This window comes from Phytophthora infestans, genomic scaffold, assembly GCF_000142945.1.
Source record: "Phytophthora infestans T30-4 supercont1.45 genomic scaffold, whole genome shotgun sequence".
NCBI classification, from domain to species: domain Eukaryota; phylum Oomycota; class Peronosporomycetes; order Peronosporales; family Peronosporaceae; genus Phytophthora; species Phytophthora infestans.
Window position 1 is genome coordinate 1,064,344 of NW_003303714.1, and position 14,369 is coordinate 1,078,712.

Consider the following 14,369-nt stretch of genomic DNA (forward strand, 5'->3'; position numbering starts at 1 on the left):
GAACGTGAATATGTTCAGGCGCTAAAGGGTCCGTAGTATACTTATTCGCAAGCATATTTTCAAGAATGCTCGTTTCTAGTAGCTCCTTGTTTTTCTGCGTCAAGGAATCTATGAGATGCGTCGTCCCTCCCTCCCTCAGCTGTTGCACATGGTCGGATCTAAATTCGAGCAACATACCGCCATGAAAGAGCTCTAGATTGTTCGCGTCGATACTTTTCAACATGTTTTCATGTACCTCCACCTGCTTGATCGCAATCTTCAAGTGCCCCACTGTCTTCTTAAGAGCGATATCCACCGAAAACACTCCCCTTTGGCCAATAATCGCGTAGAACAGCGTCCTCTTCTTCATCGTTTAGCAGAGTGAAACTCGACGCACACTCAAGTCATTTAACTTCAATCATTATACCGGTAATTAATCCCAATGTGTGCCAAACAGATAAGAAATTTTTTCATGTTTTACCACACCAGTCCAGAGGTTGAAAAAAGTGTTTTTACTTTTTCGTTTTAAGCTTAGTAATATACATTGCAATACAGGGTCAACCAATTGTATGATATTTTGACCAATTATTGCAATAGTTGTTCTTACTTCAATCTGATTTTTTCAATTTGTTTTAGTGTCATTAAGTATTGCAGAATTTATTACATATTTATAAAGTATTCAAAGGAAGAATAGGTTATTTCGTACAAAAATACTATAGGTATTTTATTGATTTCATTTTTTCCATCGATTAAGCATCTTCGACACGGACAGTCACACCTGACGCCTTGTCAACCTATCCGATTCGGAATGTACCTGTGGCGGGTGGCAGGATGAAGAAAATCCTTGAATCCACGCAATTTGCGCTGCTACAGAGTGTATTGAATCACTGTACGACGCTACACAGACACCATCGCGACATGTACACCTTTCCGTTAAGACGATGGCCTACAAGCGTGACACAAATAACCGACACTGCACTATTTTTCCCGCATCTTCAGGTGGAACGAGCACGTATCACAAGCGCGAAACGCTCTGACGTTGGAGCTGAAAGAAACTAGCCTGATTTTTGCTGAAATTTGCATAACTTTCATAAAAAATGATCCGATTTTCTTTTTTAAATTACGTTTTATAACAGAAAATTGGACAATGTTTCTGTCCTTTTTGGCAGGTCCATGTTAAGAAATAATAAGTTTTAATCCAGTAGTTCTCGTGACCGATACACTGACAAGCTGCAGCCGAAATTGCATACGTGAAAGCGTAAAGTTGAAGGAGGAGATCCATCTCTACAGAGCCATCGCTAATTGAAAAATTGCTAAACCGTCGGTGGATGTGCGATTTCTAATTGAGAAAAATATTAATCCACACTCATATTTAATCAGGGTGAAGTATTCCCAGTCTAGCTACACAATGCCACCAGCTAATAAAAGGAAGAAACATGTCAGAAAAATTAAACGCAGGCTCGACTGCTCTTTCAAGCGGCTCACTTAAGATCCCAACATTACGAGCCGCCCACCAAGCACCGAAGAAGCCAGAACGTCGATCGGCAGCCGCGGTGGTATATTTGCCAGCAACCGAGCAAGACGAGGTCGATGAGAACAATGGCTTGACGTCAATAAAGTGTAGGCAAAACACTGGGTGAATGATTTTGAGTTTTATCCTATCCAATAGGTTATACCCACCTCGCCTGGAAGCTAAAGGTGGAATTCGAGAAGGAGACAGTCGACTTGGTCTGGCTGTATCAGTCTACAAGAGGACCATCAGAAAACTCCTGAGCGCGCGGATTTACAGCCTTCAGCCGTAGATAGCGAATCTTAAGTTCGCAGTGCGCTTAGTTTAAACTGATATATATTTATTTTTACAGCCCTGGCTGTAATTGTTTACCCAACAAATAAGTCGTATCTCTCCCATCTCAAAATGTGAAGTGACTTTTTGGCCCAGTCGCGAAAGAATTGATTTGACTCGGCCCATTTTTTTAAAGGAATTTCCATAATACAGCACTAAACTTATTTTTACAGCCCTGGTTAGCAATTCCTGTACTGTAATTGCTTATCCAGGGCTATAACAATAAATATAGTACTGTATTATGGAAATTCGTCAAATCAATTCTTTCGCGACTGGGCCAAAAAGTCACTTCACATTTTGAGATGGGAGAGATACGACTTATTTGTTTAACCGCGGGGGCGCAAATGGACCCTGTGGAGGTGACTGTGGATGAAACCGGCGACGTCGGAGACCTTATCAATGCATTTAAGAATGTGTGCGGTATCGACACAAACACGGAGGCACAAATTCATATCGCATTAAACGACAGCTTGGAGTGGCTCTCATCGCCGGTGGTGGAGCTTTTAATGGAAGGGAAAGACGACTCAATGGATTTATCTCCTTTCACTGCTCTCCATCCGAATCAAACGCTGTGGAACTTGTTCAACGATACAGAGCTGCCTAAATCTCTTGTTGGCGAGAAATACATTCATGTGATAGTAACAATAACTGCAGATACGCCAAGCTCCAAGATGACGCGAAGACCACGTTTACCTCCGAACGTAGAACAGGAGCTAGAGCTATGGTGTTTAGTCGTGGGCGGGGGCGAAGATCCTTTTCCTGTGATTATCAAGACGACGGACCGTGTTCAGGAGCTGAAAAACACGATTGGCGACCAATGGCTTACCAGTACACAGATATCGGGGGGGGGAAAGCTCACATGCAACGACTTTTTATTTCCAAGAGAGGAGGGCAGTGGCTGCCTATTCCGGACCCTGAGGTAAGGGTGCTGGCTCAATCAGCTCCAAACGTGGACATGTTGAAAAGGTCCTTTGGAAACCATTTGAATCCCATGGAGTTAGTTGGAAACGTGCTTGGGGAGTTTGAGCCTGATCACGTTCACATTTCTTGTAGTGGCCCCGAAATTGATCAACTTGGATTTTGCACCAATGATATACACCGATCCGGAATTAAACGTCGTTGATAGCGAGTCGTATCAACGTTACGCTGCTTCGTATCGAGAGAGGTTAAAGACTCTGATAGCGTGAACGAGCTTATTATACGATTCATCAGTCGAGGCTGCTCAATACCGTACCCCGTATATCTCGTTGCTGGGGTCCAGAGGAGCAGGAAAAACTTAAATGGCGTTTAACTTGATGGCACGCGATGACTTGGACGTGGTCTACATCGTTTACGAGAAGGACAGTCCGATGGAATTTAAAAATTAGTGTATAGTGCGTTCATTGCTCGCTCCGCGACGTATGGCATTTGTGTGGAAAAAGATTTGAAGCTAGTTCGCAGCGCTGGAATGTCGGACATTTCGATGAAGTCGTCTCTCCATTCGTATGGGTTCCTATATTCGGTTTTGACAGGGAGCAAAACGATGCGTGGCCCACGAACCCGTCGGGAGGTTTATGATGCCTTGGCAGCTCGCCAAAACCAAACCAAAATACTAGTTTTTTTTCTGGATGAAATGCCGTTCGTGGAGGATCCAGTAACTAGCGACTTGACGCCGTACGTCGTGTTCATGTGCAACGTCCTTCGCTCATTTAACTTCGTCGTTATTCAGAGTTCGGTAACTGGGGTTTTGAGAAACATCGTAACGAACGAGGTCATATCTCGCGACTGCGAAGATTCATACTGGTGTATTGTGTATCCGCTGCTGGATACGTTTTAGACCCCTTTGAATCATGAGATGCGCGACGAGTTTAAAGTGATCGCGAATCACAGCAGACCGTTGTTCGCGACAAAGATGTTTGAATACGTGAGAGAGAACTGCTTGATCGGGAGTGAAAACCTGGTCAAGTGCATGAATGAAATGGTCGACACGCTGGGACGTGAATTTGCTCGATTGAAAAATCCTTGGTGGTTTCGTATTGGTCAAGTCTGCCTTTTTCTACCGAGCGAACACATTAACGATAGCAAGTTTCGGCTCATTTTTGGACATTTCGCGGGGACGGTGGAAGCAAAACCGTTCCAGTTAAGCTATGCGCGCTCTCAAATTGAACCACTTAAACGGAGGAAAAGAGCGAGACGAAACAAACGAGTCAACAAAAAAGTGTCTGTATGTACCAAATCACGGTTTGAGATACTCAAAGAGAGCGTTGAAACATGGAATTGCGAATCGATGTTCCCACCGATGGAAAAGGATCTGCTGTTGTATCTTTGCCTCATGGGTGGTCAACGTTTCCACCCGTTCGAAAACTACGAGCTTGAACCAGAGCCGTTTCGTGAGGCTCTTCTAAATGCTGTGAAAGATGAAACACCGATGTTCAAGGATTTTAGCTCTAATTTGTCGATGAAGAATAGGTTCCTCCTAGAGGATCTGGTCGTTGGGGCGATTGTGTTGGCGAGTCACAGAGACGGGTATGCTGAAATTGCGTTTAAAAAGTTCTTGTCGTGCTTGATGTTTGAACTCGGCGTTATAACTCTGCTCAATCCAAGCATCTGGGCTGAGATTCCATGTCTGAACGTAACCATCCCATATTTGGCCAAGGTTGGTATGGAATGGCCAGACTTTCTGCTTGACATGCCGCTGAATATTGGGAAGCTCATTCGGAACAGCACTGGCCAGATCCGCATATGTCCTGATGTATCGATCCAGTTCATACATTCGAGCGACACCGTGGAGAATATACTGCAGCACATTCCTGATGACGTTGTCGTGTACTTCGTCATTTCAGCCTCTAATGTGATTTCGGACGATGTTTCGGTCGAGGATTTACGGGAGTTGACGATGTTGCATCATGCTTACGTGTTCCACTTCAACATTTTGTCGAAACGTGTCGACGCCATCGAAGACCACGAAAGAGACAGCCAGAGGACAAATACATGGAGTGATGAAAAAATGCGTTGGGTGTTTTTTCTGGAGCTGTAAGCGAGGCCACCGAAAACACGGACGAGTTGCAGTTTAGCGTTGACTACACAAGGCTCCATAGTCGTTTGGCTGGGAATGATGCGACCACAGTATTTCCATAAAGCAACTTGCAAATTCAACCTACTTTCGTAATATCCAGAGTTGCAGGAAAATTGTAAAAAAAACTATGTGAAAATTTCTAACTATCACTTTATATACAACAAAAAGTACTTGAGTAAATTTACCTAGATTTACATGTATTTTACTAACTGTCATTATTAAAAAAACAGACCAACATTTTAGAAATGCGAGGACTAAAATTCTAGCATTGTGAGCTTCGTACACAAGCTTCCAATTCGACATGACTGAGGAGTGGGCTGAGCAGGCTGAGGCCTTCAAGGGCGAGGGCAACAAGCTCCTGGCTGACAAGCAGTTCTCCGATGCGGTGGAGATGTACACACGTGCGATCAAGCTGGACCCGGAAAATGCCGTGTACTATAGCAACCGTTCAGCCGCGTATTTGGCCATGGGAGATGCCCGAGGCAAGGCACTCAAGGACGCGGAGAAGTGTATCGAACTCAAGCCTGATTGGTGGAAAGGCTACAGCCGCAAGGGCGCAGCCGAGCATGCGCTCCTGCGCTTCGACGCAGCCCGCGCTACGTATAATGCAGGACTCAAGCTGGAGCCGGACAATACGTCGCTGCTACAGGCTTCAGAAGAGGCTTATGCTGCTGGACAGGAGCACAGTAAGCGCCTGAAAGAACAAGCGAAAGAGCAGGAAAGAGTGATAAAGGAAGAGAGAGAAAGACGAGAACAAGAGAAGAAGAACGAACCGAAAGACGAGGAGATGTTGCTGGCTGAGTTCATGTCGGAGGTGCAGGAGCTGGAGGAGAACGCCAATTGCATCAAAAAGGAGGAGAACGAGAAGCCGCCGGTGGATTTTGGCTCATCTGACGCGCAGATAGAGAGACTATTGCAGCCTCATTTCAAGTGGATCAACTTGAACCCATATCGAGTTCTGATGCTCGATACCGACGCCACAGAAGAGAACATGAAGCAGCATTACCGCAAGGTAAGAGGTCATAAATTGACGCTGTTATACAGGTGTATAACGCTTGTCAATTGACTGTAGATATCCACGATGGTACATCCGGATAAGTGTCGCAATCCCAAGGCTCGCGAGGCTTTCGAAGGTGCGTTGTTGTATGTAGTTTCTTAGTGGTGTTTAAATCATGTTTTAATGCTGTTTTTTTAGAGGTGACAAAGGCGTACAATGTCATCACCCAAGAAGATCGTCGCAAGATGTTCATTCGCACGATCGAGAAGGCCACGCAGGAGGTTGAGAAGGAGCGTCGTCAGAAGCTCAAAAAGGGCGCTAAAGAGAGCGACCTTGGCGACTTGAAAGAAGCCGTGGAGAAGGCGGTGATGCGTGCGTTCGCAGAGATCGAGAACCGTCGCCAAAACATCGAGAAACGCGAAGCAGCTCAGCGACGGCGAGAGGCGGAGCAGGAGGAGAAAGAGCACACGAAAGTTGCCAATATGTTTAAACGCGAACGCTCGTGGGCGGAAACGGATCGCAGAGAGTCTCGTGTGGGCAACTGGCGGTCGTTCCAGAAAGGGGGCAAGCGGAGGAAGGAGATGGACGCTCAAGGCTGGAAAGAAGAAACACGAGTACGTGGGACGGAAGTAGTTTTAAAACATGTTTAAAACAGCTCTAATGTTTTTTTTTGTTTTAAACAGGACGAGAAAAAGTTTGGAGAGGCTGAAAATGACAGCTACAAGCGCGGATGGAAATAATTTAGAGGCTCACAGTCTAGTAGGGATCGATCTCCATCATTTGGTCGTCTTGGGTACCGGTGCTTGGCTGGTGCTGGTGTGGGTACATCCCTGCTTGATGAACTTGGCTGGCCATGTACTGCTGTTGGTGTTGGTAAGCGTATTGTTGCTGCATCTGGACAAGAAAAGCGTCCAAGTGGCCCACAGCCTGCAGTCTACTTGGCTCCGGTCTATCAAAAACCAGAAAAAATTAGTAGGATAATCTCTCACATGCTCGTAGTGGACTCACCCATAGATAGACAATGTCAGTACATTCGACGTCGAGGGAGCTGCTGATGCCGCGTGCGACGGGAGGACGATGTAGGTACCTGTGTACTCCTGAAACTTGCCCATCGTCTCGCCGCCTTCCCCGTGCAGCATCGGCAGCAGTTCACGTGGCACTTTATAGTACGTCACTTCCGAGAGATCGATGGTCTTGCTGCGCTTCGTGCCTTTATGGTCGACTACCATCCCGTCCTCTTGGACGTCATCGCTCTCAGCCTCTACATCATTGTCATTGCTATCATGCAGACTCGATGTAGTCACAGCAGACGTTGCAGAAGGCTGGAAGTGAACTACGCGCTCCATTGTACGGGGATTGGGCATAAATTCCGTCCCTACGAACGTGAAGTCGATGCAGTGCGAACGCACCCAATTGCTCGTTAATCTCTTGCCGTGAAAAATTCTCTTTAATTGAAAACGATCATGTTCACATATCAGTATACAAGTGGTGAGTACACAGCATTCACATAAAAAAACTTGTCACCTTGTTCGATACGTGGTCTCGGAACATGTCGTTCGTGACGATGAAGCCATTGTACTTGACGGCGTAGTCGATGACGTAGAAGTCGTCGTGAGCCTGGGACGGCGTCAGGATCACGTGATCTTGGTGCACTAACTGGTTTAGTAGTGCCCAGTCGTCTGTCTCCATTGTCCCGTTCTCTTTGGGACCAGCACTACCAGGTGAAGGCTTAACGTTGAGCCAGAAGTTGGGCGCGAATGCCACGCAGTTGACGGGATATCGTCCTGCTGCGAGCTCCAACGAGCGAAAGTACTTGATAGCGGCTGCTAGCTTGGGGATATGAACCTTGCCATCTTTTTGACACGCTACGTTCGCCCCATCAATGACGACGACGCATTCTCTGGTGTCAAACAACACGAAGTCAGTCAGTTCAGAAATGTTCTTGTACAATATGCTCCTACGACCTCAATTCGCAAAGAATAGAAGAAAACGAGGTCGCATATAAAGCACATGATACATCGCATCTTGATCATCGCAACGATAGCAACAACCGATGGCTACAGGCGTAGATATGCTCACGCAAAGCAGACAACAACGTACTCGACTGCCGCCATCTTTTGTGCGAATTTGAGCACAACAGAAACTCCAAATGGTGATTGGCCTAAATTATTATTTCTAACATTTCCAAATCACGCACTTAACGAAAGGTCTTGTAGGTGGCTGACCCTATGCAACGAAAAATATCTTGTCAACTTATGGCTTGTGTCTAGCATAGCGGCATCCACGTCAGTAGGGGACTGAGCCCTGCTGTCGGCACGTACCGGTGTGAGGTACCAGAGTGTACCAGTGCCAGACCGCCAGCGAGCAGTGCCACACGGTCGCGTACGCGGTTGTACTCCATATTCCTCCTGCGATGGTAAGATGTAACGGGGTACGTAGCCCTAAGTGTACCCTGGTTACATGAGGTGTGACACTTCACACTTCAGGAGTATGACACGTCATACTCCGAGATATTTGGGACAAGGAACCAAGGTCGTTCAAAGCCAACCATTGGTTAAATGACATTGCATTTCTATAGGTAACTAACAGTTTGTATTAAACCCAAACTTAATCTACCTATAAATATACTCAGTTTACAATCTACGTTATTTGGGTCACTTCGCTCTCTTTAACAAAAGAGGGGACCTGTGAACTGCCGTTCACTGAGAGTTTGTATACTCTCGGAAGATAACTTCCTCTTGCGCAAGGTGCTGTGTGACCCCGTCACACTTGGTAGCACTTGTAGTCAATCCACGCCATCGCGGGTAGACTACCTGAACCTCCGAAGTTCGTTGCCATGGATAGGAACGACTTCTCCCATTTGAACGACTCTCAGTTCGAGTCGGTTCGGAAGATGGCAGGCATCTTCGGGATGGAGGCCCTGCAGAGCCTGGTGGTGTCAACACCGGCTGAGCAGCTCGAACGCGTCAATGCGTTCGACGCGTACGAGCAGGGCCTCATCGCGCATGTGCGGGAGAATCTGCAGGCTCCGGCGGCAGAAGCAAATCCGCCTCACCCGAAGCCAATACGGCTGAAGGCAAAGCCGTATGAAGGGAAGGAAGGCGAGAACCTTCACTTCTGGGTCCGAGAAGTAGAGCTCGCGATGGACGCGGATCTGATCTCGACCGAGCAATTGCGTGTTGCTTTTGCACTCTCCAACCTTAGCGGCCGTGCTAAGAGTTGGGTGTACACTCGGGAAGCAACATCCCCTGGATGTTTCACATCCTGGGCTCAGCTGTGCGAACAGCTCCGAGCCGCGTTCCTCCCGGCGAACTACGAGTACCGCCAGCGTTCGCGCTTCCTCGCGTGTAAACAAGGAAGGCGCGAACTGCACGAGTATGTGCAAGAGATACGGGAGCTCACGGAGTCCCTAGTGGGAAACCCACTCAATGAACACATCAAGATGACTGTGTTCATGGACGGCCTTCGAGTGGGCCCCGCACGCACTCAGCTGTTCCGGGTGCAGGCAAGTACCCTTGAAGAGGCGATTCAAGCGACTCTTCAAGAAGAGTACAGCCATCGCCAGGCGCGTACGCCGGCCTCAGCGTGGCCTGGGAGCTCCTTGTCGGCTCCCGGTCGAACAAGCCCCAACGGACCAGTTCCCATGGAACCCGGGTCCGCCGAACAGCGTGACATCCGCTGCTTCGGCTGTGGGAAGATGGGCCACTTCAAGCGCGACTGTCCCGCGGAAAGACTCCGCAGACGGTCCTTCCCAAAGCCCGTCCTCAAGGGTCGCTGGCAGAAGCCAGGATCCCGGGGACAGGGGAACGCAGGGAACCAGTAGGGGCGGGGCGCCCTACTGGGGAAGGGCTAAGTCTTCGTGATGGGTGCGCGGGTGGCGCGTACCACGGGGACTTAGCCCCTGAGAGTCTTCGCACTCTCGAATCGGCGAAGAGCAGCGGCGAGTTGCTCGTAGTACACGGATGTGTACGGGGATACGATCATCCCTTTAGAATCTTGATTGACTCTGGGGCGTCGAAGAATTTCGCACGCCGCCAGACGGTTGCTCGTAACAGCAACAAGGTGTCCGAAGCTTTGAGAGAAAGCAAGGGCAACGGAACGGTGTCAGTGCGACTGGCCGACGGGAAGGTCGTCACTGTCCCCAACGTCCAAGTGGATCTGGCTGTCAAGTTTGAGGACTTTGACAGCCTCGAACAGTTCACTGTTCTTGATACGGATCCATATGATATGATCCTGGGCATGATCTGGCTTGAGAAGCACGAGCCCTGGATCGACTGGCGAGGTAAGTCAATCGGTGCCAGCCGCCCTGCGCAGTCCGACAGAGCATTGGTGAGTCATGTTCCCACCTCTGTCAGGACCCGGGGCACCCGCGAGGGCTGCCAGGGTACCAAAGCATCCGGCAGATGCTTGGGAGTCGTCGACGTATATGACGACTCCAAGGATGTTTTGATGGTGGCCGCGCCCAGAAGAGGCGTCGGCCAAGTGGGTAACTTAGGTCCACAGGCGGGTAACTTAGTTCCGCAGACAGCTGCAGCTGTCATGAACACTGAGAACAGCGTGTTCAGAGTGGGTAACAGAGTTCCACTCACGGTCGCCCAGACCTTAACTGAAGAGGAAGACGTCGGATACGCTTCCTGTGTGGATAACACAGTGCCACACGCGGTCGCCCAGACCTTAACTGAAGAGGAAGGCTTTGAACACGCTTCCTGTGTGGGTAACACAGTGCCACACGCGGTCGCCCAGACCTTAACTGAAGAGGAAGGCGTTGAACACGCTTCCTGTGTGGGTACAACAGTATCACACGAGGCCACGAGTGCCTCGGATGTCGTAGCGACGACATCCCTAGACGTGGGCAGCAAAGCTCCCCGTCACAGATGCCGTCGGCAAAGACACCGCCGCCGCCTCAAGTCGGATCCGAACTTCGTTCCGATCGACGTCGCTTCAAGCGACTCGGAGTCCAGGGCCCGGGCTCCTCCGACAAGGCCGGTGGAAGAGTGTTATCACATCTTCGATGGCGAGACAGGTTTACCCGTCAAGGCATCTGGTGTCCACTTGGAACCGTTGCCAGAGGTTGCGGAGATACTGAACCTCGAGGAAATGCCGGTCGAGTCTTTCCTGGCCAACCTCAAAGCTGGAGAGATTGCTGAGATGGTGCTCATGAGACCTGCGACCACTCGGGAGGTCCTCTGTCTTGGACGAGAACGTCCTTAAAGACCTAAACAAGCAGCGTCAGGCGCGCTTGGGTTCTGAGATTCTCAAGAACCCCAAGGATCCGGTGTATCCTTTGGCTACGGAGTATGCGGACGTGGTGAGCAAACACCCACCGACCCAGCTCCCACCGGATCGAGGAGTACGGCATGCGATTGATCACAAAGTATTGTGTCACGAGGCAATGGCCTCTCCCGCGCGAACAGTGCGAGGTCATTGATGCCTTCTTCGCCGCGAAAGCGAAGGCAGGCATGGTGCGGGAGTCGAAATCCCCGCACTCGACGCCGACTTTCTGCGTTCGGAAGCCGAACGGAAAGTGGCGTCTGGTTCACGCTTATAACAAGCTGAACAACGCAACGGTGCCGGCCCAAACACCGATCCCACGAAAGGATGTGTTGTTGAACAACATGGCCGGGAGCGTACTGTACAGTGCGCTGGATTTGGTAGACGGATACTACCAAATCCTGATGCGAGAGAGTGACATCCCGCTCACCGCGGAAAGCACTCCAAGCGGCATGCTTTGGGAGTGGCTCGTCATGCCGCAGGGCTTGTCTAACGCCTCGGCGACGTTCAATCGCCTGATGACGCAATTGTTCCGCCCTTTGCGTACCTTCGTACAGACGTACTTTGACGACATTTTCGTCCATAGCCGTGCCGAGGGAGGCAAGACGGCCATGGAGGTGCATCTAGGACACCTCCGTCGAGTGTTGGACGTGATGCGCGCGAACAAGCTCTACGCCAACATCGACAAGTGCGTTTTCGCGTCACCAGAGATTAAAGTTCTCGGTTGCTTCGTAAGCAACGTGGACGTTCGGGCTGACCCAGACAAGGTCATGGCCATAGCAGCATGGCCGACGCCCCGATCCCAGAAGGATCTTCGAAAGTGGTTGGGCTTGGCCAACTACCTTCACAAGTACAGTGCAGGGAACGCGGGCTTCGCTAAGCCCTTGTCGGGCCTCCTTCAGAAGGACGTCGACTGGCGCTGGGAGCAAGAGCACCAGGATGCTTTTGACAGCATCAAGGCCAGTCTCCAAGAGGCCCCTGTCCTGGCCCTGCCGGACGAGACGAAGCCGTTTAGCGTCGTCTGCGATGCCTCCGATTACGCCATCGGGTGTGCATTGCTGCAGGACGACACGGCTGGACAGGAACGAGTCATCTCGTTCCAGTCCCGGCAGCTCAAAGCCGCCGAGCGGAACTACCCTGTCCATGACAAGGAGCTCCTGGCAATGAAATATGCCCTTGTGAAGTTCCGTGTTCACCTTCTGGGCTCTAGGCCCTTTGTGATCTACACAGACCACCCGTCCTTGAGGACGGCGACTAACTCGCCTCACCTCTCCCAAAGAATGGCGAGGTGGCTGTCCTTCTTCGCGGAATACAACTTCCGCGTCGAATACAAGCCGGGCAAGCTCAACGTGCTTGCGGACGCCCTCTCTCGGCGTCCCGACTATGAGTTGGCCCACATCACGCGGGTGACAACGGATCTATATGATGGGATACGCATGGCGTATCGGGACGATGAGGCTGTCGCGCCTATCGTCAAGTTCCTTAAGGCCGGAACGAGCGCGAAGTCCGACTGGCTCTCGTCGCGACAGCGCTCACGGCTCCACCGATATGAGTTGAAGGAGGGCCTCCTCTATTATCGGGTGGAGCCCACTGATCCTCCACGGGTGGTCGTACCCAACGACGAGGAGCTGAAGTTCGAAATCCTCGCGGAGGCGCATGACGCGCCCTCCAGCGGCCACTTGGGCCGCGAGAAGACCTTTCTGTCGGTCTCTCAGTCCTTCTGGTGGACCCACATGTACAAGTGGGTCGCCCGATACGTCAAGACATGTGAAACATGTCAGCGGGTCAAACCCGCAGGGCACTCTTCGGCTCCACTACAGAGCCTGCCCGTACCGGCTGATTGTTGGAAGTCGATGAGTCTTGACTTCATCTTTGAGCTTCCCGCCGACGGACACGGCAACACCGGAATTTTGGTGTTCGTGTGTCGGCTGAGCATATTGGTACATCTTGCTCCAGTTCACGTCACTGTAACGGGCGAACATACCGCAAGGTTGTTCGTCGATGGCGTGTTCCGCTATCACGGTCTCCCGGAGACGTTTGTCTCTGACCGAGACCCGCGGTTCACTGCTGCGTTTTGGAAAACGCTGTTCCCTTTACTGGGAACTCATCTGCAGATGTCCACTGCGGATCATCCGCAGACAGACGTCCAAACAGAGCGCGTCAATCGAGTGCTCGAGGACACTCTGCGCAGTGTGTGCGCGGCAGCGTCACGTACGTGGTCGTCGCAGCTTCCACTTGTTGAGTTTGCGCTCAACAACGCGGTGCACGCGTCCACGGGGTTCACGCCGTTCTACTTGAACGGCTTCCGCCACCCCAGAGTGCCTCTCACTCTTCGAGGAGACACTGACTCCTCTATTCTAAGTGGGGGAGAGGCTCGGAAAGCCCTTTCCTCCTAGGTCTCGGATGTGAGGCCAGTTTCGCTGCGGAAACAGGTGGAATCCTTTATGGATACCAAGCTGAACATTGTCAGCAGGGTTCACGATGCCATGGCAGCGGCCCACGATAAACAAAAGGAGTACTCAGACAAACAAGGAAGAGGAAACTTAAGTATATTTTAGGTTGGTGACTTAGTGTTGCTAGACACGAGGAACCTACCTCTAGACACTGTTAGCTCTGTCGGCAGCAACAAACTGAAGCACCGCTTCATCGGACCTTTTGCAGTCCTGGCCAGACATGGTGCGTCGTACACCATCGACCTTCCAAAGTCAATGACGACGCACCCGACGTTCTATGTCGGACGTCTTAAGCGGTACTTTGACCCGCAGGGGGTTGCTGACTCGCAGATCCCCCTTGACCCAGCTCCTCGAAGCGAGGGCCAGTCACAGTCGTCGACGAGGGCGTCGGAGCAGGCACCCAAGTCTCGGTCGGGACGGCAAGGCTGCGGTCAAGACCGTACGCCGGAGGGGCTCCATACGAACGGACCCCGGCGCCATACGCCGAGTACGCTGAGTACGCCGGGTACGCACCATACGCGTACGTCTGGGAGTGTGCCGCAGGCGGCTCCGGACGTGGCAACAAAGCCTCGATCCGTCGGATCATGCGAAAGGCCTCGTCCAGATCGGACGAAGAGGCCCGGCGATCCACCCGCAGGTGCAGGCTCGCGACCTCTCGCTCCATCAGGTCCAGGCGGCCCGCAAGACGAGCGAGCTCGCCCTGATTCCCGGCCTGGGCGGCAGCATTACCGCCAGTCCCAAGGCCAAGTGCAATTATAAGCACGAGGACAC

The 14,369-nt window shown here is 50.9% G+C and overlaps 1 protein-coding gene and 1 pseudogene across 1 annotated transcript; one reads left to right on the forward strand and one right to left on the reverse strand.

Annotated features, from left to right (window-relative positions):
* Positions 1–3,362: 3,362 nt before the first annotated feature.
* PITG_16377 lies at positions 3,363–4,520 on the forward strand (annotated as a pseudogene; the record flags this gene model as incomplete).
* Positions 4,521–6,630: 2,110 nt separating this feature from the next.
* On the reverse strand, positions 6,631–8,007 carry PITG_16378 (uncharacterized protein; the record flags this gene model as incomplete). Its single annotated transcript, XM_002897386.1, has 4 exons — positions 6,631–6,823; positions 6,883–7,133; positions 7,212–7,319; positions 7,399–8,007. 4 exons carry the CDS (start codon positions 7,561–7,563, stop codon positions 6,631–6,633), a joined length of 717 nt encoding a protein of 238 aa, XP_002897432.1.
* Between the last annotated feature and the right edge of the window lie 6,362 nt (positions 8,008–14,369).